The sequence below is a fragment of the Typopeltis vanoorti genome, chromosome 21 (genome assembly GCF_054136105.1).
Source record: "Typopeltis vanoorti isolate ZY-2024b chromosome 21, IOZ_Tvanoo_1.0, whole genome shotgun sequence".
NCBI lineage: Eukaryota > Metazoa > Arthropoda > Arachnida > Uropygi > Thelyphonidae > Typopeltis > Typopeltis vanoorti.
In genome coordinates this window covers 51,507,769-51,532,073 of record NC_143569.1, presented here as the reverse complement: position 1 = coordinate 51,532,073, position 24,305 = coordinate 51,507,769, and the positions used below count along the sequence as shown (strand labels likewise).

Genomic DNA, 24,305 nt, shown 5'->3' with positions numbered 1-24,305 from the left:
AGCTCACACTCTCAGCACGAGCTAACTAAAACAAACTCCGTTTCTCCGTCAGTAGCCAATCAAATCCCATCAGTAGAATTCCATAAAATTACCTTTACTTATTGAAATAACAAAAAATATATATCACGGTTCACATAAGGTACATTTAAATTTATATACACACAGTTTCTTATAATAAATTTTACAGAATTAAGTAAATAAATTGAATATCATTTTTATATAGAGTCTTTTTATTACTATTACATATCCTAAGATTATACAATTAATTTATAACAAACAAAACTCAAAGCATTTATATGAATAATATATTACAAGCAAAAGACTAACAACAAATAATATTTACAAGTCTTGCTTATGACATGGTGGATTATGTTAAATACGAATGAAGAAGTATTATAATATACAGCATATCTTCATTCACAATTTAACAGTCAACAGCCACACTTAAACCAACAGTTTGACTGTGCTATGTTGATTATATGTTGTTTGCTGTTTGGCCCCATGATCCAGAAACATTAGATATATTTTTCATACATCCTAATAGCCAGCACCCTAAAATAAACTTCAACATAGAAAAAGAAAGTAAAAATTATCTTCCTTTATTAGATACACTAGTGACATGACTTCCTAATGGCTCATTATTCGTCTCCATTTCCAGAAACTATCGCACTGGTAAATATTTGAGGATAGCATCCTCAAAACACTTACCAAGCCAAGACTATTTGTTCGAATGACACAGTCCTTGAAACTGAACTCGGGGACCTTTGCAACGTCTTTTTAGCCAGTGACATCCCATATACAATAAAGTATTGCATGCATACCTTATACTTCCAACACCTAGGATCACAGCAAAACCATTCCACATGTTAAGGGTACATCAGAGAAAATAGTCAAAGTTCTCTGCAGATATTATCTCCATGCCACTTCCAAACCTTTCATTCAGCTAGCTAACTTCATATGTTCTCCTAAAGATCAACTGCATCCTCTTGAATAGCCTGGAATGTATAAGGTTTCTTGTGCAGCTTAGCCTACATTGGACATACTGGTAGATCAGTTAACATCTGTAAATTAAAGATGCCAGGAAATTATATTCTTGTGTAAGCAAATAATGTGAGTGAAGTCTTTAGCCTCTATATACAAATAGCCCAGTTGTGATGTTACTTCACGTGCAAATTTTTATTTTTTTACACTTGGATAAAGGATTAAACCAAGAATATAATTTCTTGGCATCTTTAATTTATAGTATAACCAAGTGTGGGAGAAAAAAAAAACTTTCAAACAGTTAACATCTGCTTTGAAGAAAAAAAAAAATTACATCTGTAATCATATTGTATGGCAAGTTGGAATTGGCAAACCATATTCTGGATAATCTTCCACATAGGATCCGATGGGGGAAAAATCTTTATTACATAAAGTCGTTATAGATCTGAGACACTATTTGTATAATTAGCATCAGCTGTGAAGCATTCTTCTAACCCCAACAAGTATGGTTGTATTGATTCACCAAAGATCTGGGAGACTATTATTTTAAGACCTGATTGCTTGACTTCTCAAAATTAACTTTGTGGTTATCAAGCCCATACAGGATGGTCCTATAAGGACATTTGTACTGTTGTCAGTTACAATTTAAATCGTTTTCTTCAGTTATGTAGTTTAGTACTGTGTGTCTGTCACAGTTATAATTTCACTCTTATGATGATGATGGTTAGAAATCCAGTGAAACATTAATGAGTTTGCCAAGAGAGAAGCTATTCAAAATTCTACAGGTATATGGTGTCAATGGGGCATTATATTGCAATACTTAGTCTTTATTTGAGTTGTAAGTCGGCAATTAGAATTGAAGTACAGGAAGAGTGTTTAATGTTAAATCTGGTGTCAGACAAGGATGTACATTATCCCCTCTGTTATTCATTATCTATATGGATCATATTATGAAGGAAAGTGGTATTAAACCTGATATCAAAATTGGAGAGGTTAATCTTAGTTCTTACTTTTTGATGATGTTATACTTCTAAATAAATCCGGTACAAGTCTGCAAGATTTCCTGACTAAATCGAATAACTGTTGTAATAGATAGATTTGGTATGAAGGTCAGCAATAACAAGGCAAAGACAGTGAGCAGAAACACTACAAATATCAAGTGCATTGTGAATGAAGAACCTATAGAAGAAGTAAAATATTTCAGCTGCTTAGCATGATTTTTATTGAATATGATAAATTAAATATGGAAATAGACAACAGAATCAACGAAGCTTGTGTGGTAGGAAGTCAACTGAACAAATTTATATGGAATAAGAGAGAAAGTAGTCAAACCACTAAATTGTCTGTATACAAGACAATGTTCAAACCAGTTTTAAGTTATGGATCTGAGAGCTGGGTCAGAAGTAAAACACTTGACCAAAGACTAAAGACCGCAGATATGAGAGTCCTGAGAAAGATTACTGGCATGAACAGATGGCGTAAATGCGTAAATTAAAAACTAGGATATTAGGAAAGAACTTGACATTGTCAGTATCCAGGAATATTTTAGCAGAGCTAATCTCAGGTGTGATTAGCACATAACACAATGGAAGAGGAAAGATTAGCAAAACAAGTGTTCTCTGCCATGTTGGCAGGAAAAAGACCCAGAGGAAGACCGAGGTATATTGATATGATAAAAAGTGCTTTAGAAGATAGAAATATAAGAAATGATAATGTTTTAGTCTTGACAGGTAATAGACTGATTTGGAGGAAAATTGTAGATAAGAAGTTAGTAATGATGTAAATTTTTCATGTAGTACTATCATATCCTGTACACCCCTTGAGGCTACATGGCAGGAATTTAATGATGATAAATATATATTTATCGTATGTGTGTGTGTATGTATATATATATATATATATATTTTTTTTTTCTTCTCATGGTGTTTATATCCTAAAACATTGTTGGTCATCAACACCTAAACGTTTCCATATGTATTTTGTTCATTTAGCACTATTAATACAAATTTCATATATATTAAAAACATTGTGTCAGACACAAACATCTTCACTAGTACACTTTCATTTTTTTGAAATGAAAGATTGGCTGTTAAATAATACATAATGTTCACATCCTGCAGTAAAAGTGTTGTATTATTGCTACATTCTCAACTATTTATCTTAGGATAAATTTCTGGATTTTATAACCAGTATATGATCTCAAACTGGCTTATTCTTTATGAAATTCTTAAGCCATTTTTTTAGTGTCTTCTTAGGTAGTATCTTTCTCCAATTTTGTCTGGGACACTCAGTAGGAAAAGCTTTTAATAATTTCCACATTCACTGGAGGAGTAGAATTCTCATTTGTATAGATTAGTACAAAGAATGTTCTACTTCAGTCATCTGGTAATTTAATCTTCTTCTGACCAAACTGAGTTTATGCATTATAGCCAGTGTAACGTCTTTGAGCCCCCATTTTTCTGGAGGTAAAACTGAGCAGGATTAATTTCAATATCACCTTAAAATTGCCCTGTTGCATTCCAAGTTTTTTGAAAGTCAAAATTTGTGTCAGCATACTAATTGCATTTCATGTATGCCAATTCTCACAGTTCGCTTTGCCTTCTGATTATAACTGGCATTCCACTTTTCTTTATGTTGCTCCTACTCATTAAATTCCTGACGTACCCTGGGGGTGTGCAGAATATATCAACACTCTTTATTCAAATTAATCTCTTATCTGTCAAGATACCAATAAGGCACATCTTACAATATAATCCACCTAGATTTGGTATGGATATTAGGACTGTAAAGGGAAGAGGCTTGTTTGACCACATGTGAGTGACGGAACAGTTGATCATGTTTGAAGTCGACACAACAATGCAGCTGTTAGCAAAACTTACCACAGAAAACAATGTGAATTCTGCAAAAACGCCTTGTTCTCCATCTATATTGTTTACACATACTGCAGTCTATTATACAAAATGATAAGCTGTCCTGCTTCTCTTTTTGCTCAGACATTAGGGCCTGCATTGTGAAACATTCATGTCAATGTGTTTAGCGATGAAGCCACATTTCATTTGTCAGGAAAAGTGAACTGACATTACATCTCTGTGTGTGTGTGTGGGGGGGGGGGTTCTGAAACCCCACATGCACAGGTTGAACATTCAGTGGACAGTCCAAAAGTAAATGTGTTTTGTGTCCTGATAGAAGATAAAATTTATGGGCTTTTCATGTTTGCTGAATAAAAATGTAACCGGAATTGTATACTGTCATATATTGGAGATAGGGCTATTCCCACAACTTCTGAATGACAGACCCAATACTCTCTTTCAACAAGATGAAGCACCAATGCACATCCATTACAAAGTCATGTCCCTTTTGAATATCCAGCTTCCTGGCAGATGGATAGGCCGAATGAGTCCTACAGCATGGCATGCACAGTCACCAGACCTTACACCCCATAGATTTTTTTTCCTTTAGGGGTATGTGAAAAGGACAAAGTTTATGTGCCACATGCTTTGCCATGAACTTGATTGATCTGAAGGATTGCATACACAGAGCTTTAGAAATTATTGTTTGTCAGATGTTGGTTTCTGTGTGGCAAGAAGTCACATATCATTTTGATATGTGCCTTGTGATGTGGTACGTTGTAGGTTGATGATATTTTCTCTTCAAAAATATATAATTGCTTATTTAAGTTAAGGGATATTACATCCCATATTGTTTCTTAGCCGAATAAGAAACTCAAAGAGTTTCATGCCGAATATAGAAACTATATAAAGTTCGGCAATTCCAAGCGCAAGCAAATACCTGGATAGCGCAACACCTGACCCATTTGGTAGTGCAAGCTCCGATCACTATTCTTGGTATTTAAACATAATGTGAACTTAGCTCCTAGGAGCTGTATTACTGTTCTACATTATGAGAGAAGGTCACTACCCAGACCGGTTTCAATCTTTATTGAGGTCTCATCAGTGAGTAGGTAGACCTAGTTAATACCAAGTTTGTAGCGAACAGAACTTGCATCTATGAGAATTGCCAAGAAGGTGTCCCTCCCACATCTGGTAGTTTAAAGATGTATTGGAATTGGCTCAATTAACCTGTGAAATATTTGGAGTGGGAGGGGAGAAGGAAAAAAAAAATCCCTGTCAATGCTCATCCCTTGTGATTTCTCTTATAAAACTTAAAGTTGGAATATAAAAGGTTGTGCATGCATGCACGTGTGCCTGTGCACACACCACAAAAAAAAAGTTTGCTTAAACATCACCGATACATATTAGAATTGAACATCGGATTACTAGTGTGTTGTATTGGATTACAGTTTAAAGTCACTTTTTCCTAAATTTTAGAAATATTTAGACCATCATTCTAATCAAGATTGGGTCGATTGTGAAGAGCTTCATAACATTCTTTGAAGAATGTCTCAAATTTCATAGGACTTGTGAGAAAATTTTTTTGTTGTTGTCCCATAGGTTTCTGTGGCTAATAGAAGCCCATGTTCTGCAAGTGTATTAATTTATTTGATTAATTATTGAATACTAATTGTCATTTTTAAGGTTCCTTACTTTTTTGAATGATGTAGTATTATGTATAACCTAAGCGTGTTTTTGTAAATTTAATCCTGAAGCAGCAGACTAATGAGTACATAACTAATAGACTTAATAAATTTTATATAGTTTGTATGATATACATAGTACTTACTATTTTTGGAAGTTTCTTATTTCTCCTTCCCATTTGTGGTATTAATGTACTAGGTTGAGTAGCCTTTCATTTATAGGATTACTATGAATGGGGGAGGGACTTATATTTCATAAAATATTTTAAATATTGCGCTATTTTTAGCACAATTTTGTTACCAGCAAAAATTAACTATCTATTAACTTTTTAAAAAATTAACTATTAACTCACTTAAGCAATTAAAGATGGTTCGTTTCAGTTTTTTAATTCAAATTAAATTTAAAGATTCCTTTCCTTTTCAGATATATAAGTCAACTAAGTGCAATGATATACAACAGACTGGATACTGCCCTAGAGGCCCATTTTGTGCATTTGCCCATGTAGACAGTAAGTAGATGCCCAATTTATTTAAAATGATTTTAATTAGATATCTCTCTTTTAAGCATGACTTCACTGATTATTTGTGACTAATTCTTGAAGTAAACAGGATAAGATGGAATTCTCTTACTTTTTCTAAGGCTCAGGCACCATCTTGGTGCCTGATTTCATAAATCATGAGTCAGGTTCTGAGCTTCATTACCATGTGATGAATATTGGTTTAATATTTCTGTCATTTTTTACTTAATTAACATAGATCATAGCCTTTGGAGTTTCAAATAAGATTTCTAATTGATTAAAAAAAAGTGAAGTTGATACCTTTTGCAGTAATAATTGTGCAGACTGACTGTGCTTACACCAGAAAGTCAGTAAAGACATATAAAAGATTTTTTCATCTCTTATTGGTAAGAATCTGCTTCTGATGACAATTCCTCTTTCCCTTTTTGTTTTTTCTTTAATTTTAATCATCCTTGCTCATGAGATGCAGCAAAACCTGTAGCCAATCACTGTCATATATGGGCAAGAAGTTAAGGAGAAAGGAATCAGTGAATGTCTTTCTCAAACAGCTGTATGTGTTGTCTTTGTAAACAGTGTGACGAATGCTGTTCAGAGAACAAAGCTAGATTAAATTAAGAGGAGGAGGTTTGAAGATGGACAGGATATGAATGTTTACCATTACCTGCTCTTGTTCTTTACAGGCTTAAAGGAAATTTGAAGAATGATGCTGGCTAGTTCAGTGGGACATTTTCCCTTGGAAATGCCTATAGAAGAGGCATCAGTTAGAAACAGAACATCTATGACAAAGCAGAGTGAATCTGCGAGAGAGGGTCATCACTTACTGAATATTGCCAAACATTTTTAGGGAGATTTTTGGTGTGTCACACAACAAGTGAGAACAGTATTTCAAGATTGACAGATTTGGAATAGTGTTGTAAAGATAAGAAGTGGTGTCTTGAGTGGGAAAGGATTCTACATATTTTGGCATTCTTTAATGTGACCAAAGCAGAGGACTGTGCTTTGGTCACATCAATTAAAGTTCACTAGGTTGTCCTCAGCCCAGTAAATAGCAAGGAAATCAACGGCATTGTTTACAGATCTTAAAGCACAAGAACTCAGGTTAACATTTTAGCAGTTGGTGACCTTAGAAATGAATCACTTTGATGCTGACGACATTAGGATTTTTTACTCTGGGCATGAAGGTTTTAAAAGAAACAAAATGGCATTCATAGCTAGAAGAGTATGAAGAATACATTATGAGATACAATCTGGTGTCAGATGGAATAATTCAAATCAAAATAAAGTATCTAGTGAATGTTGCAATCATATGGATGTAAGCATCCAGTGCATCTTCAAGTGAAGAGGAGGTAGAAGAATTTTACAATAGATTACAACACATAGTATGTAATATTTGTATACTGTGAAGCACTGTTATGAGGGTATAGCACTATTAACACAGATTTTCTGTTGATATGAAATTGGAATGCAAAAGCAGAAGTATAAAAGAACAAAATACCATGGAAAATTTTGGATTAGGATTGAGAGAGAATGTTGGAGTTTTGCTTCAAGAAGAATTTCTTTGTTATCAACACTTACTTTCAGCAACATTTTAAAAAACAGATTGTACACATGGACCTTGCTAAATGGTGAATCAGATTATATTTCTTGGCAACAGAAGGTGGTGAAATGATCATCATCAATTTCCTGATATGTTACCCCCAAGGGGTGTTCAGGTTACTATGACAGCACTGCATGATTAAGTTAACAGTATTATTAATCTCTTATCAACAATTTTCCTCCAAATCAATCTATTACTTGTGAGCACGCCAATATTGTCATCTAGTTTTTTTTTGCTTCTAAGGCACTTCTGACTGAATCATTCCACCTAAATCTTACTCTTTCTCTGAGTCTCTTTCCTGCCTTCTTGGCATCAAACATCTGTTTTGCTAACTGCATTTTAATCAGTAAAATGGTGAAATGGTATCAAAGTGAAAACTACCTGGTGCAGACTATGGAACAGTTTGAAGGCTAAATTGTTTCTTTTTAGTCCTTAAATTAAAAAAGACTAAGATTTGATTTGAATTATATAAATGAAATATTTAAAGTAGAAGTTGGAAAGAAAATTTTGGACAAGACAAGTAAAGAATTGGGCTATAAATTCAAATCAACCAACCAATCTAAATTGAGGATAGTAAAAAATCTTTAGTAATAGAAGATGCAAAGAAGAATCTCATCAAATCAGTGAGAAATACTGAATAGCTTCTGACAGCCATTTACAATTAGCAGAAGAAAGAAGAAAAAATTAACCTTCTTGATAACAATGGGTTTAGACATCTGCAGATTTTCATTGATAACTAGGAAAGGAAGAAAAATATCTAAACAAAAGGTGCAAGGAAATTGAAGAAAGTAACATTACAATAAGAATAAGAGATCTGTTTACAAAAGTAAATGAAGTTGTAGGGAAGTTTATTCCTAAATTTTTTGGGGGGGGGGGGGGGCATTTGTAGCTAAGTTGTTTTCAACAATGCCCTTTGGTTGGATAGACATAGGTTTTGAATCCCATCTAGGATACAAAGAACCTTTATTAGGACTTTTCAACTGAAGGTGTTAGTTGATCTCCTACAGAGTTGGCACGGTTTTCTTCCCAGAAACTGGTTTTTCATCCCACAAAACTAGCAAACCAGCCATTAAAACACATGCAATTAACAGACATCATACTCTGACCTCAGCCTGAGTTACTTTGACCATAAATCCAAATCAACCAACCAATCAATCTAAATTGGGGGTAGTAAAGGGTGATTAAAGAAAAGGTTTTCTAATATTTGCTGTTAATTTCTCATTATTTTTATGCGTCTTTATTTTTTTCTCTATACTTTATATATTATGTATATCTTTATATGCCATTATTCTAATTTAGCTGTGCGCGCTTTCTCTCTCTGAATCTGTCTTGCTTATATTATTACGTACTATGTTTATCTACCCTTCGCACTACGAGCCATATGCCTAAGATACTAGAAAATTTATTTAATTTAGACTGTGCAACTAATATCATTTAATTGGCATAAAACTCAATGATATGGCCAGCAGATTTCTTTCTGTAACACAAATTCCTTCAATAAAACTTTACACAAATAGTCGTGGTCTATACTTTTACTTAACTTTATGCTTCAGCTATCTCACTTAGTTTCCCGCTCACAAGTCCAATTTATTTAAAAACAACGCAGTTGTAAATAAACAAACAGGCAGCACTCTTTTAACAAAAAAATCAAAACGCATTTTTATTTACATTACTATGAAATATACATGAACATTAGGGAAATTGCTTTCTCTATCCATCTGTAAAAATTCTTTAGCATAAATTAGAACCCTTTTACTTCAACAATAATTACTCTCTTTAACTCAAAAATTTATTTACTCTCTGCTTACAGTTTTCACTTATTAAACTCCTAGTTTACTTGCAAAGAAGTTAGCTACTTCTCTGTTAAGTTACTTTTACAAACTTTATATCAACTTCAAATATGCCAATAGATTCTCTTAATGACACTTCTTGTTACTGTTAATCAAAATCTTAATTGTCCAACTAAAACGCATTATAAGAGGAATTGTACAAAGGTATATAACTTACAAAAGCTCTGTATCGCACATGCAGTCAAAGGTCTTGCACAAAAAGTTCTAAGGCAATTCTCTCATCTCAGATCTCGAGCTTCCTTCAGGAAATCTGGCTTCAGAAATATCTCATCGGGAACGTAGCAGGCTGTGGACTCGTACAGCTCTGGTAATGGTCATTCTCCCACGGCGAAAAGAATAAAACTTCCGAGTGAAGGTGGTTCAGGTAATTTGCCTCACCTTTTCTCCTCTGCTTGGGCTCGCCGAAAATGCCTGATCGACTGCCTCTTTTGTCTGCTGTCTCGAAATAGCTCGAACTTCTGCTGATTGTCAACCAGGATCCCTCTCTCTCTCTCTCTGGACTGGAAACTTTTCTTTGGCGATTGGAACTTCTCCTTTTGGCAATTTGAAGCCCTGTCTGCGGCCTAGAAGCTCTGTCTCTGCAACTGCTGGAAGCGGGAAGCTCTCTGGTGACGTCTGGAATGGGGCAGACCCCATGCTTGGCTCTGTCCCTTTTTATTATGCCTTCTCTGAGACTTCGCATGAAGTTTGTAACCCCCACCCCCCTCCCGAAGAATTTGGCATGATTCTTTCATATTAAGTTTCAAGTTCGGCCTGCTCTTTGTTCTCTTCTCTGCCTTCTTTTGATTGCAAGTTGCTGGCCATTGGAAAGTTGTTTGAACCTTTGACTGACTACGGAGGTGTTTACGTGCAGAGCTTGTAAGCCTTTCACATACACACAAAATTTCATAAACAATCTTTCTTATGCCGCCATGTATATCTATTACATACAGCTCTGGCGGCAAAACATTGCCTTGTTTTTTTAACAGTCTGAAATATTCTTATTAAAGGAGTATATACAAATAACTTCCAAAGGGTTATTTTTTACAACATTCTCATGGGACTTAACCTCTGTAAAAAAAAAAAAAAAAAAAAAAAAAAAAAAAAAAAATCGATGTAATATGCTTTAGAATATTTAACCTACAATCGAGTTTTTACAGTTTAATGGGGAGAAAAAAAGTGAAAAGCATACATGAGGAATTTGATAGAGGAAAATTCATTGAAGAATCCATGATAATGAAAAAGTGAGGTGATATGATCAGCAAAAAAAGAAAAATCTCTTGTTGCTGATTGTGTCAGTGGAATTGTTGAGAGTAGCTGCATATGAAGTTGTGAACATATTACCTGATATCTGTCAATTTAGAAGAAAAAATACTTCCAAAAAAAATGAAATCAAATCTAAATGAATGCATGAATTATAGGTCTACTGCTTGAATTTCACATGAATGTAAAGTTATGTTGAAAGTAATCCGAAAAAAAGAGAGGAAGCTTATGTGAGTAGAAAAATTCCAGAAGAATAGGTAAATTTTAGAAGTAGGAGGAATAGAAACCAGAACATAAAATGGATTATGTGAAGAAGAGAATTTAAAAATGAAGTATTTGTGTGTTTTACAAGAAAGCCTTTGACTGTGTTGATTATAAATAGTCTGTGGAATGTGATGTGCATTGGGTATATCTGAATATCTAATTCTCTTAAATCAGAACTGTATGACAAAGAACCTCATTAAAAATAATTTTTGGAGAAACATATACTGGAGGGGTGGGGATAGCAATATATATTGCCATCCTATCTTTTTGCTATTTATAGTGAATGTTATGAGAAAACCTAATTTATATTATGGGTTAAAGTCATGTAACTGGGAGGACACCTCCTGTATTATGGAGGTGTCCTTCAGGAATGCAGAGTTGACCCACATTTCTTGGTTAGGTGATAATTTGGGCTGTCTATACCTTTGACTATCAGCCAGAGTGGTGTATCTTTGGTGGACTGTAGATTCTCAGAGAACGAGCGTAGTGCAGAAGTAATTTTTTGACTGTATCTTCTGGCCATGTAGTAACTGATTTAAGTAGATTTTCTATTTTATTTTTTATTCTATTGATTGGATCATAGTTAACAAGTTGATATGTACTCTTGTCCGAGACTAGCAGATTCATTTTTTCTAAATGTGGTTCGATTTAGAATAACGGTGGCACTGCCATTATCGGCTCTAGTTATTGAGATGTCCGGAATTGATTTTAGTGATCTCACCACTGTTAATTTGTGTTTCGTTAAGTTGCTTGTTATTGTTTTCTTATAATTTACATTTAAAATGTTGGCAGTTTCTAAACATATTTTATCTGCTATGGTAGTTGGGATGAATCTTAAGCCTCTTTCAACATTATACATAAAATCCAGTTTGTTAATCAATCTGGGTGCTACGGCAAAGTTTAAACCTTTGCTGAGTAGAGAGTTCAGCTTTGTTTAAGGCATGGTTGGATAGGTTGACTAGAGAAAAGCTTTTCAAAACACTACAGTTATATGGGGTAAATGGAACATTACACAGAGCAATACAATCTATATTTAAGCATTCAGCAGTTAGAATTGAAGGAAATACAGGAAGATAGTTTGATATAAATCAGGTGAAACACAAGAATGCACATTATCCCTACTGTTATTCATTTTCTATATGGATCACATTATGAAAGAAAGGGGCACAAATATTAGAATTGGAGAAGTCAAACATAGCTCTTTTCTTTATGCGGTCTCTGGGATTTTTTAACTAAATTGAATAACAGCTGATCAAATAGACCAAAATAAGTTTTGCAACCTCTGAGTGGAGTAATTGCAGAGTGATCAAATAAGTGAAGTAAATACAGAGTGATCAAAATTAAAGTATCCCTGTTTAAGGCCTTGTGGAGTGCCATTCGGTGATACATGTGCTGTGAAGTATTGCAGAAATGCATTGTGTGTTATGCAGAGTGATATCTGAGAGGGGAAAAATAAGTTCCCAAATTCGCCATCAGGGGCATTGTAAACACCAAATGCATGGGATTTGCCTATCATGCAACTCGGCAGATGCTATGAAAATTTAAAAGGATGGACACAGGATTTTTCCATTTGTTCTGGTTGTTAATACTGTCCACAGTGATGGTACTAACCCTGCCCCAATGTGCTTTACACATGAAGCTGTACTACCTTAACAATTGCAATGCTGTTGCTATAAATTAAAGCTGCCAAGAAATTATATTCTTATTTTCATCCTTTATATAGGGATAAATGTTGAAAAAACTTTCAACGTCTATCTCTAATCCAGAGTATTTCAGTAATAAAGTGCGACACCTTTTGCTTACTTGCATATGGAAATATGAATTCCACATTGCTTCAATCTTGGTATCATCTATGTTTGGCTCCAACTCATGAGATCCCAATAAAGGTCAAAACCGGTCTGGGTAATATCCATAATGCATATCATCATGGCTAAGGATATGTGCATTGCATGATGGGATATTAAGGCAGTTGATGTGAAGTCATCAGCCTTTATATACAAGTAGTCCAGTTGTGAAGTTACTTTGAGCACAAACTGTTTGCTTACACTTGTATAAAGGATGAAACTAAGAATATAATTTCTTGGCATCTTTAATTTATAGCAACAGCATTGCAGGAATGATTGTCAGACATAGGGAAAATTTGGAGAAAAGAGCAAAGCTAATAATAATGGCAAATACCTGTTGGATTTCTCTCAGAACATTGGCTGGTTATTACTAACACAATGTTCCAACATAAAAATGTGCACAAATTCACATGGAGAGAAGAGGCAAGGAATAAGAAAATTCTCATTGACTATGTTATTGTTGATAGTGATGTTTTCTCCCTGGTGCAGGACACCAGAGTGTACACAGGATTTGAAATTGGAAGTGATCACTATTTAGTTTTGAGCAGGATAAAATTAAATTTCATATTGAAAAGAAGATCATGTAAGAAAGTTTTCAAGCGAATAAAAGTTGAGCAGCTCTCAGATGTGAACTGTAGACTAAAATACACAAAGATTATTGAAGAAAAAATGAATGAGTTTGAGAACAGGAACCAAGCCTTGAAGAAAACCCTGATTGATTCAGCTAGAGAGGCATGTGGTGAGGTTGTCTCCAAGGATAGAAAAATCAGAACTCCATGGTGGACACAGGGAAGTTAAAGAGGCAGTGAAGGAAAAGAAGAAAGCATATCAAAAGTTCCTGGCAAATAAGTCAGCTTGTGCTCTTAGAGAATATAGAGATAAATGTAAGAAAGCTAAACGCTGTAAAATTAGCTAAACAAAAGTCATGGAAAGACTTTGGTAAGAACATAGAAAATAAATATATCAAGAAGGTAGCAAGATATTCTGGAGGTTGTTGAAGCTCAGAAATGGAGGAAAGAGTGCTTTAAAAGGAGTTAGAGATATTAAAGGTGACATGAAAACGGGAGAAAAGGATATCCTTGAAATATGGAGTAATTACTTCGAAAAATTGCTAAATGAAACAAGCAGTGAGAGCACAGTGGTAAAAAGAACACTCGAGGCATTCAGTCAGGATCACAAATCCATACTTGAAGTATAAAAAAGGCATTAAAGGCTTGAAATGTGGAAAGGCAGAAGGAATAGGTGATATTCGACCAGAAATGCTCAAGTATGGAGGTATAAAAGTCTTACAGTGACTGCACTGCATAGTTCAGAAGCCTGGACAGAGGGACGAATTCCCGATGATTGGAGTAGAGCTCTCATTGTACCCATATATAAAAAGGGATATAAAACTGAATTTGAGAATTACAGAGGCATTTCCCCGCTGAGTGTTCCTGGTAAGATTTATGCAAGTATACTTGAGAAACAGTTGAGAAGAATTGTGAAAGAAAAGGCCATATAGAGGCTGTCAGGATCAGATCTTTACTTTATCACAAATAGTGGAGAAATCATGAGAATATAACAAAGATCTGTATTTAAGTTTTGTAGATCTGGAAAAGGCATATGACAAGGTGCCAAGAGAGAGGCTATTCAAAATGCTACAGTTATATGGTGTCGATGGGGCATTATATCAAGCAATACTTAGTCTTTATTTGAGTTGTAAGTCAGCAGCTAGAATTTAAGGAAGTACAGGAAGATGGTTTATTGTTAAATCTGGTGTGAGACAAGGATGTACATTATCCCTTCTGTTATTCGTTATCTATATAGATCATATTATGAAGGAAAATCATATTAAACCTGATATCAAGATTGGAAATGTTAATTTCAGCTCTTTGCTTTATGTGGATGATGTTATACTTCTAAATAAATCCGCTACAGGTAGGATTCCCTGACTAAATTGAATAACTGTTGTGATAGATGTGGTATGAAGGTCAGCAATAACCAGACAAAGACAATGAAAATAAGCAGAATCACTGAGAATGTCAACTGCATTGTGAATGGAGAACCTGTGGAACAAGTAAAACATTTCAGCTACTTAGGCACGGTTTTTAGTGAAGTTGGTAAATCAAATATGGAAATAGATAACAGAATCAACAAAGCTAGTATGGTAGGAGGTCAATTGAATTAATTCATGTGGAATAAGAAAGAAATTAGTCGGAACACTAAATTAGCTGTATACAAGATAGTGTTCAAACCAGTTTTAACTTGTGGATCTGAGAGCTGGGTCAGAAGTAAAACACTTGACCAAAGACTAGAGACTGCAGATATGAGAGTCCTGAGAAAGATTAGGAGCACAAATAGATGGCATCAATGGTAATATCATATTAAAAATGAGGATATTAGGAAAGGATGTTAACACATTTCTGGATGCTTGACATTGTCAGCATCCAGAAATGTGTTAGCAGATCTAATCTCAGGTGGTATGGTCACTTAAACAGAATGGGCAAGGAAAGATTAGCAAAACAAGTATTCTCTGCCATGTTGGCAGGAAAAAGACCCTGAGGAAGACCAAGATATAGGTGGATTGATACAGTAAAAAGTGCCTTAGACGATAGAAATATAAGATCTGATAACGTTAGAGTCTTGACAAGTAACAGACTTATTTGGAGGAAAATTGTAGATAGGAAGTGAGTAATGATGTAAATTTTTCATGTAGTACTATCATATCCTGTACATCCCTTGAGGGTAAATGGCAGGAATTCGATGATGATGAGTTGCAATTGTTAAGGTAGTACAGCTTCACGGAGTGCATCACCAATGCTGTTGATGCACTCAGTGAATTTTGTCACCTGAACAAATGTCGACGAGGTCCACTTCTCCATGTGCTCTGCAATGAATGATTAGTCATTTAGAAGAAATAGTATTGTTGGGAGTTAGACCTGGCAGAGGTTGCAAACGAATCAATTCACAACAAATGAATGAAGTTGCTATTGCTGTTGTGGAACAGACCGAGCAACAGCATTGGTTCCTGCAGTGCATGTGCTGTAGGTAGATGCATGGATGTTCCTTACACAACTGTGTGGAAAATTCTACAGCAGATTCTGTATTTCTACCTATTCAAAATAACCCTGACATGAGTTGTACCTGCAGGACATTGAGAGTTGACTGGTATAATTCTTTTAACATTTCTTGCTTGGAGCTGAATGCTCTCTGGCCGTGGATGATTTTGTGGGGAGCTGAGGCTCACTTTCACCTTAACGGAGCTGTGAATACCCACAACTGCTGGCTATTGGCTCTGCACAACCTGCATGCAATCCAACAAATTCCTTTGCATTCACCCAAAATTATTGTATGGTGCAGGTTTTCAGTTTCGTTTATCATTGGAGCATTCTTGTTTGAGGACATTCACTAGTTGTGTCTGTGACCTGCTCGGTTACTGCCGAGAGGTATTGTGATATGATAAAAACAATTTTGTTGTACTGCAGCGTCTGAATGGATTCAACCATTTTCATGCAGGATGCCCCCCCCCCTCCACACACACACACACACACACACACACACACACCAGTTGATCTGTACAGGAGGAGCTTCAAGAACATTTCACAGAAGCCAGAGTGATCAGGAGTGAGTTTGCCACTGCATGGCCACCTTGTTCACCTGATCTAATCCCCTGTGACTTTTGGCTCTGAGGAGTTCTCAAAGACAGATTTTATTGGGATCATCTTGATAACTTGCCAGCATAATGCAGCATGTGCACAACATCAGTCCCCACCAGCTGTGTTCTGCCATTGCACATACTATGCAAAGGATGCAGTCTGTGGCATACCAGGAAGGGCAGCACATTGAACAGTACAGCCTGTAAATGCATAATGAAAGTGAATAAAACTGTCTGATTTATAAATTTAAATTTTTTAATCAGTTTAAATTTTTACATTTGTACTTATGCTGTACACCCCTTGAGGGTACAGTACATGTCAGGAATTTGATGATGATGATGATTTAAAGTTTTATGAACTTATATAATTACTACTCAATTTAAAGAGCAGTTTCACAATATGCATTAGTTTATATTTTTTAGATTTGTTAAAATGCAAGCATTGTTACTGTGAATTAAATTACAATAATTGTTCAAATTAACTTGCAAAATCAAAAATAAATACTGCCAAAAACAAAAGTATTAGTTGCAATCAACATGTTTTAAAAATATTAGTTATGATTGACTCATCTGAAAATCAACTTAATACTTCACTCTTCATTTTCTTTGTTAATCTGAAGAAAGCAACTTAACATATACTTATGTTTTTACAAAATGAAGTTTCCATTAAAAAGTGTTTTACTCATTGCAAGTGTTGAATGTATTTTTCTGTCCCTTTCACAAGCAAGTTAAAAATTCAGCTCTAATTGCTTAGAGCAGTGGTCTCCAAACTTTTTGCCGTGAGGACCACATTGGGTACTTCAGCACTGTTCAGCAGGCTGTAGTAATAAAAACTCTAGAACTAGATATGAGTTTTATTGAAAGCAGATAAAAACTGATTGCAGAGTATGTGAGATTAAATTATCATATATTAATGACAACAAACATTATCAGCAAATTCTCATATTTTTATCACAAATTATAATAAAACCTTAATGTGAATGATGTAACTGTGTTTGTATTTTTAAAATCTTATTAAACTCAGGTTCAAATTTTGAAGTGCTAATTACAAGTAGCTATTTCAAATGTTCATCAGATAAATTTGTCCTCTATTTTGACTTGATATATTTCATTCGGGAAAAAGTTTGTTTGCAAAGATATGTTGTCCCAAAAATAGAGATAAATTTACAAACAAATTTCTTCAAATTTGGGAACTGCTCAGAATTCAAAAATTTATAAAAATCGATCAAGTTTCCTTCCTTGTATTTATCTTTAATATGTTCATTTCCTGAAGTTCAATAATTTCCATTTGAAGTTGACTTGGGACATCAGTAACAACACAGTCAAATGAATTTTGAAACAATCTTATTTCCCTAGCATTGGCGTCTAAATCAGAAAATTGCTTCTGAAATTGTTAAGATCTGAAATAACTAAATTTGCGAATGAGAAAGGAAATTCTGCTTCACCCTTTTTTATGCAATTCTGCACAGTATGGCATATGAGCAAAGTTACAATTTTTCACCTGGCCTTCCAGAAGTATCAACTTTGCTATGAATGCCTTGATATGAGATAATAAATCACAAACTAAGTTATTTTCACCCAGCAACTTTAAATTCAAATTGTTCGTGTGGTTCACCAGATCTGTAAAAAATGCCAATTTCCAAACCCGCTCAGTATCTGATAGAAGTGGTTCGTAACGGTTTTTCTCGGTAAGAAATATATCAATTTCATTCTTGAGATGAAAGAAGCGTGAAAGAACCGTTCCACAGCTAACCCAGCGAACTGCAGTATAATATGTCAAGTCAACATATTCAGAATCACATTCCTCAAGAAAAGACCTAAACTGGCGATAATTAAGTTTATGAGAGCAAATGAAATTTACCATAGAAATAACAGGTTTCAAGACACAGCTCATATCAACATATTTTCCACAAAGTGATTGTTGGTGGATAACACAGTGAAGAAAACATTGGTTTTGATATTTCTGCATCCTCACAAGCTTTTCTGATTTGCCCAACCAACCCCATTTTTATACCAGACATGTTTTTTCCTCCATCAACTATCACGCACTGCAGACGATTCCAGTCCAAATTATATCCTGTTAGTGTTTATTGAATTTTTTTGAATATATCTTCTCCTGTTGTAGTAACATGCATGCTGCGAAGTGACGCTAATTCCTGTGTGACATTAAGTTCATCGTCAATGCCACGTAAAAATACTATGAGTTGTGAGGTATTACTAACATCAGTTGATTCATCCGGCACGAGAGAATACCGACTAAAACATTGTGCTTTGCCTACAACTTGCTGGATAATGTTATTTTCCATATTTTTGACCCGACAAGCAATAGTATTTGGCGAAAGACTTATTATTTTAAAAATATTAAGTTTTTCTGGGCATAACTTGGCCACTGCTTCCATCATACATTCTTTGATGATATTGCCATTGATGAATGGTTTTCCTTTTTTAGCAAACACATAAGCAACCTTGTAGCTTACCAAGGTTAAGCTTCATTTTCTGAGTTTTCTTTCATAAATAATCCTTGCTGAGAATGCAAACAATGACATAATGATTCAAATTTATCTGAACACTCCTTTTCTTTAAATTGCGAAAACGTTGAAGTGTGTTTTGTTTCATAGTGGCGGCGTATATTGTATTCTTTCAACACAGCAACAGTGTCTTTACAAATGAGACATACAGTTTTATTCTTTGATTTCAATCGCATGAAGAAGTATTTTGCGCCCAATTCTTCATTAAACACACAACATTCATGATCAACTTTTCTTTTTCCCATCCATGTTAACCCTATAAAAGAGAATAAATTTATAAATACCAGTAATTATAAAAAAATTTTTTTATTAATTTCAAAAAAAATTTTGTAAAAATTACCAAAAAAAATCTTATCACGACAATTTCTACCCACTAACTGATACTTTTTTTTTTTTTTTTGAAATAGCCGAATTCATTTTTCCCGTTTGGGAAACAATTTGTTTAAATTTTTGTTAGTCATTAGTTTTTCAACCAAATATACACCGACAATTAAAAAGTTACATGTAACTTTTTTTTAATTTCGTATAACTTCAAGTTTTTTGTCAATGAATACAGATCGGGAAATATTGTTTTCATTTCGTTTTTTGCTCGTTAGTTCATTTTAACTGTGTTTTTACTGACTTTTTTAAGTGTTCTTATTTCGCACGGCATAATTTTTTTTTGTTGATAAAAAAAGTTTATTCAGATGTAACTTTTTTATTTTGTTTTGAATTCTTTAAATTTTTTTTCTTCGTTAGTCCATTTTAATTGACCTTTTACAGTCAGAAAGACCATAACTTGGATTACGGTTACTTTTTGCTATTCGGGAATATATTTTGAACACAATTTTAATTAATACATTTGAAATCTATCATCACCCCGTGTGTTTTTTTTGCGGATTCTTATTGAAAAATTAGTCCAATTGGTGGGCCAGATAAAATCATATCGCGAGCCACATCTGACCCATGGGCTGTAGTTTGAAGACCCCTGGCTTAGAGATTTATCTCTTTGCAGCAGCCTCTCCATCACTGCTAGCTTAACTTCCATCAGCCTTCTCCTTGTTTCTCCTGTGCTGCTACACATTTCCAGAATAAAAGCATTCATGCTATACGAGTACTGTATATGTAAAATAATATATAGTGAACCTTTTGGTTTTTTGGTTGCTAATAATTTCAAACAGGAAACAAAGCATTCCATTATCAATTGCATTTACAACTAATTCTGTTAAAAAAAAAGTTTTTTTTCATTTGACATCTTGTTTATTTGTCATTCTTTGTAGTATTTTTAATTAAAACATTAGTTGTAGTATGCTATATACATTGATGTGTTTAAAAGCACAGATTTTATACAACCAAATTATGAAGTTAATACCACTGACAAGAAACAAAGGGAGGCACATTTTTGCTTTTAGCAAGAATTTATGAGCAAGTGTTTTCCTTGACATCACTTAATTGTTTAAAAAAAAAAAAAATCCTTTTCTACTCAGAAATAATAGGTAACATGATGTTACCTATTATTTCAAGACTAAATATTAGAAAAAATTTAATTGGTTATGTTAAACGACTAACTGTTGTTCCTGAATAAGACTTATACCAACCATTACTTTACTAGTATTGTTAATTTTAGAAAGGCAATTTCAATGTAGATGATATAATGAGAAATAATGTAACTGTTTCCCATATTTCATTAAACCGGCATCTTGAAGGAACAGTATATAAAAATGAATGCAACCAGTGAGGCTGAAGTAAGGAAACAAAACATCCCAAGATTTAAAATAAGCTGCCATACAGGCATGATTGGTTGCTGTTGGGCTGAAGCTTTGAGGACGAGTTCCCAAAAAAGGCAGTTATATGCATCGAAATTTATAGGGGGAGAATAGTTCATTATTCACTAATTTGTCAACTGATTACTTCTTTATTTTGTTTTTTTCCTCCAACTACTTGCCCTTACACATTACTCTTAGGATATGAGGTTTACAACTTTGCATGTTGAATTTGATATTTAATAAAAATAAAAAAAAAACCTCATAACTCTTGTAGTAATAATAATAATAACAGTAATAGTAGCTAATATTAATTTAACTTACTGGCGAAGACTACAACCAACAGTTTTCACTGGTAAGTTAAATATATTTTTTTTTACCTTGATGCAATTTCTTAAATTGAACAATTCTGCAGTTTTGTTGAGAAGTCAGTTTTATGTTGCAGAATTGAAATGTGCTTAATAGAATGTACTTATTTACTATTTAATAGTAAATTCTGTTCATTTTTCAATAACAGTTGCATGTTATATGGTTATTATAATCAGAAATGCGAAATTGTACTTGACAAGAAATTATACCCTTGTTTTTATTCTTTACCCAATTTGTGGCGATACTTCATTTTGCTACTTATATATAGAAATATGACTTCTGTGATTGATATTTACTTCTCGGTATCTCCACTTGTCTGGCTCCAACAAATGAAACTTTAGTTAAAGATTAAAACTGGTCTGGGCAGTAATCGTTCCTATAATGCATGGCAATATGTACTTCCAAAAGAAAATATGCTCTACATTATGGAATGCCAGAGTAATTGAATGTGTAGCTTAGTTGTAGTGATACTTCATATGTTTTAGTTTGCTCACCCTTGGCTAAAGGATAAGGATAAGATTATAATCCAGGTTTTTCATTTATAGTGATTAAAGGAATGATGATATTTCATACTTTGAGAATACCTGCCTTAACTATAAATGGCCTTAAAAGAATATAGTGAAGATAATTGAGCTACTCAATTCATCTTAGAAGAATCTGTATACCCATACAACTAACTTTTCTTATTATTGATTAAACATACTAACATATACCCTCTGAATATATTTTTATAATTATCACTCTTTTTACAGAAGAGATATCAGCAGTTCGGGATCTTGGACCTGATCACACTACAGATTTAGCAGCAATTCTGTCTAGTGCTCTTCCTCCTACAACCACCACCACTACAACATCTTGTAGTAGTAATAGTAATAATAGTAATAATAATAATAATAATAACAATAATAGTAGTACTAGTAGCAATCAAGTCTACAACCAGCAGTCTTCACCGGTAAGTGAAATATTTTTACCTCAATGAAATTTCTTAAATTGAACAATTCTGAAGTTTTGTTGAGAAGTCAGTTTTATGTTGCAGAATTGAAATGTGCTCATTAGAATGTACTTATTTACTATTTAATAGTAAATTCTGTTCACTTTTCAATAACAGCTACATATTATATGGTTATTAATGATTACCATTAGGGAGAGAAGATTGGTTGACGACATTCAAAGTATATATAAGTTGCATAGCATGTGTTTACTTGCTTGTTGATTACAGCTGAGCAAACTGGAGAATAAATTATTTAAGATCGGTAAAACAGTAGTTAGTTTTTGTCAATCAAATTCAGACTTATATAATCCATTTGTTATTTTAAAAAAAATAATAATAATAATAGTTAATTGTGATTTACTTTCCAAAACTTTGAGATAAGCATAATCAGAATGATTGAGATTCTGGTGGTGTTGTGAAGTTTCAAGAAACAGATGAAATTTCAATCAAATGTGCAGAACCTCAGTTTGATTCCAAGGAACTCTGCCTAGTGTCACTAAATAGTTCTGTATAAAGCAAGTCAAACTTATTGAATTCCATCAATTTGTAGCTCTGATGTTCTTGAATTTTTATCTCAGTAGAATGACCTATCTCTCCAAACATTTCAGAAATTGACAATTTTTGGAATAGTTTAAAGGTACTGCATAGATAATACTTGTGAAGAACTATGCTATTTGTTTGGATGTTCTTTTAAGGTAGGGTATGGAAACTTTTTACATCCAATTGCAGTCTGGTTGAGGGATGATATTTATGAATAATTTTCTAGATAGTGGCTTGATTACATCCATTAGTAGCCTTAGCCATGATTTTTAATTCTTCGAACAGAAAGGAATCAGTAGAACAGATGAAGTGAACTCAGTAAGAGTAAGAGTTTTAATAATACCGGTCTTCTGTGCAATGATGGATAGACATATCTGCCAGTGAAGGAAGTTTTTTAAATCAGTCTAAAATTGATTTAAATTAATCTAAAATTGCTAGAAGTGCAGATTATTAAAGTACAGAAACTATACTAATTATTTCGTTGTCCAGCAAACATAGATATTTAGTTATCTTTAAAGTCAGTGCAGTTTTTAATATTACAGCTAGTGTAGCCAGTAAGGTTTCAAAGAATACTAGAAAGATATTTAGTATGATGATATGTGTGACATTCTATACAAAAATTATAGGATGTGATCGATAATGTTTATGCATCTTAAGAAGACCACAGATATGTCGTGGACAATTGTGATAAATCTGTAATTTGTCATTATGGATGTATCCTAAGAACGTACCAATGTGCCTGTACACCCCTTGAGGGTACATGGCAGGAATTTGATGATGATGTATCTGATCCAGTAATTTATTTGGCTTTGAGGCTGTAGTAAAACATTTGAATTCATGATTACTTTCTATAGTATTCATCAGAACAGTAGCAGTACCTTTATTTGGTTCTAGGAATGACAATGTTACTGTGAAAAAGAGCCTGTATTTCTGAGAAAAGTGTTATTATTATTGCTACAGGTTACTCCAAGGGGTAAGCTTACTCATCGAGGGGAGGCCCTAAACATGTCAAGAACTATTCAGCATTTGCACATTATCTATCATACTTTGCTCTGAACTCACTCACATTCATGGCATCCACAACAGACTCTGGCAACCTGTTCCACTTATTCACTACTCTCCAAGCAAAAACTTAGTTCTAATACTTGCTAACTACACTATTACTCACTTTCCATAGATGGCCCTAATTTTCCCACCACCACCAGACCTGCTCTGAAAAATTTCCTTGGAATTAATCTTGTAAAAACCCCTCAGTAATTTGTATGTCTCAATCATATCACCCCTTTTCTGCCTATCAACCAGTTTCTATAACCTACAAATCCTCAACCTATTCTCGTAAGGTTCATTCCATAGACCCACTATCATCTTAGTCACTCACCTCTTGAACCTCTCCTCATCACCAAGAAACCCTGCACCCAGTAGTCAAGAAGGGTCTTATCAAGACTCGATAAAGAGAAACAATAACCTGCTTGTCTCTGCTCAAAGTATTATTTAACGAGCTGCTTTCACCACTTTTGCTATCCCCCCCCCCCCAAACTTTAACTCCTTATCAGTTCCTCTCAGATCCTTTTCTATATCGTTAATGTACAAATAAATTAAACAGTAGTGGTCCAAGAACAGAATCCTGCGGCATTCCACTAGTCACAGGCCTTCTTTTGAATTTTACTCCTG

General features: G+C 34.1%; 1 protein-coding gene across 3 annotated transcripts in view; it reads left to right on the top strand.

Annotated features, from left to right (window-relative positions):
- The window catches only part of unk (RING finger protein unk), a 343,825-nt gene that overhangs the window by 161,230 nt on the left and 158,290 nt on the right, over positions 1 to 24,305 (top strand). For all 3 annotated transcript variants that reach the window (XM_090411598.1, XM_090411597.1, XM_090411600.1), the window contains 2 exons: positions 5,940 to 6,024; positions 21,856 to 22,055. In XM_090411598.1, coding sequence (XP_090267724.1) covers positions 5,940 to 6,024; positions 21,856 to 22,055 — 285 coding nt within the window. The remainder of the gene's footprint in view (positions 1 to 5,939; positions 6,025 to 21,855; positions 22,056 to 24,305) is intronic.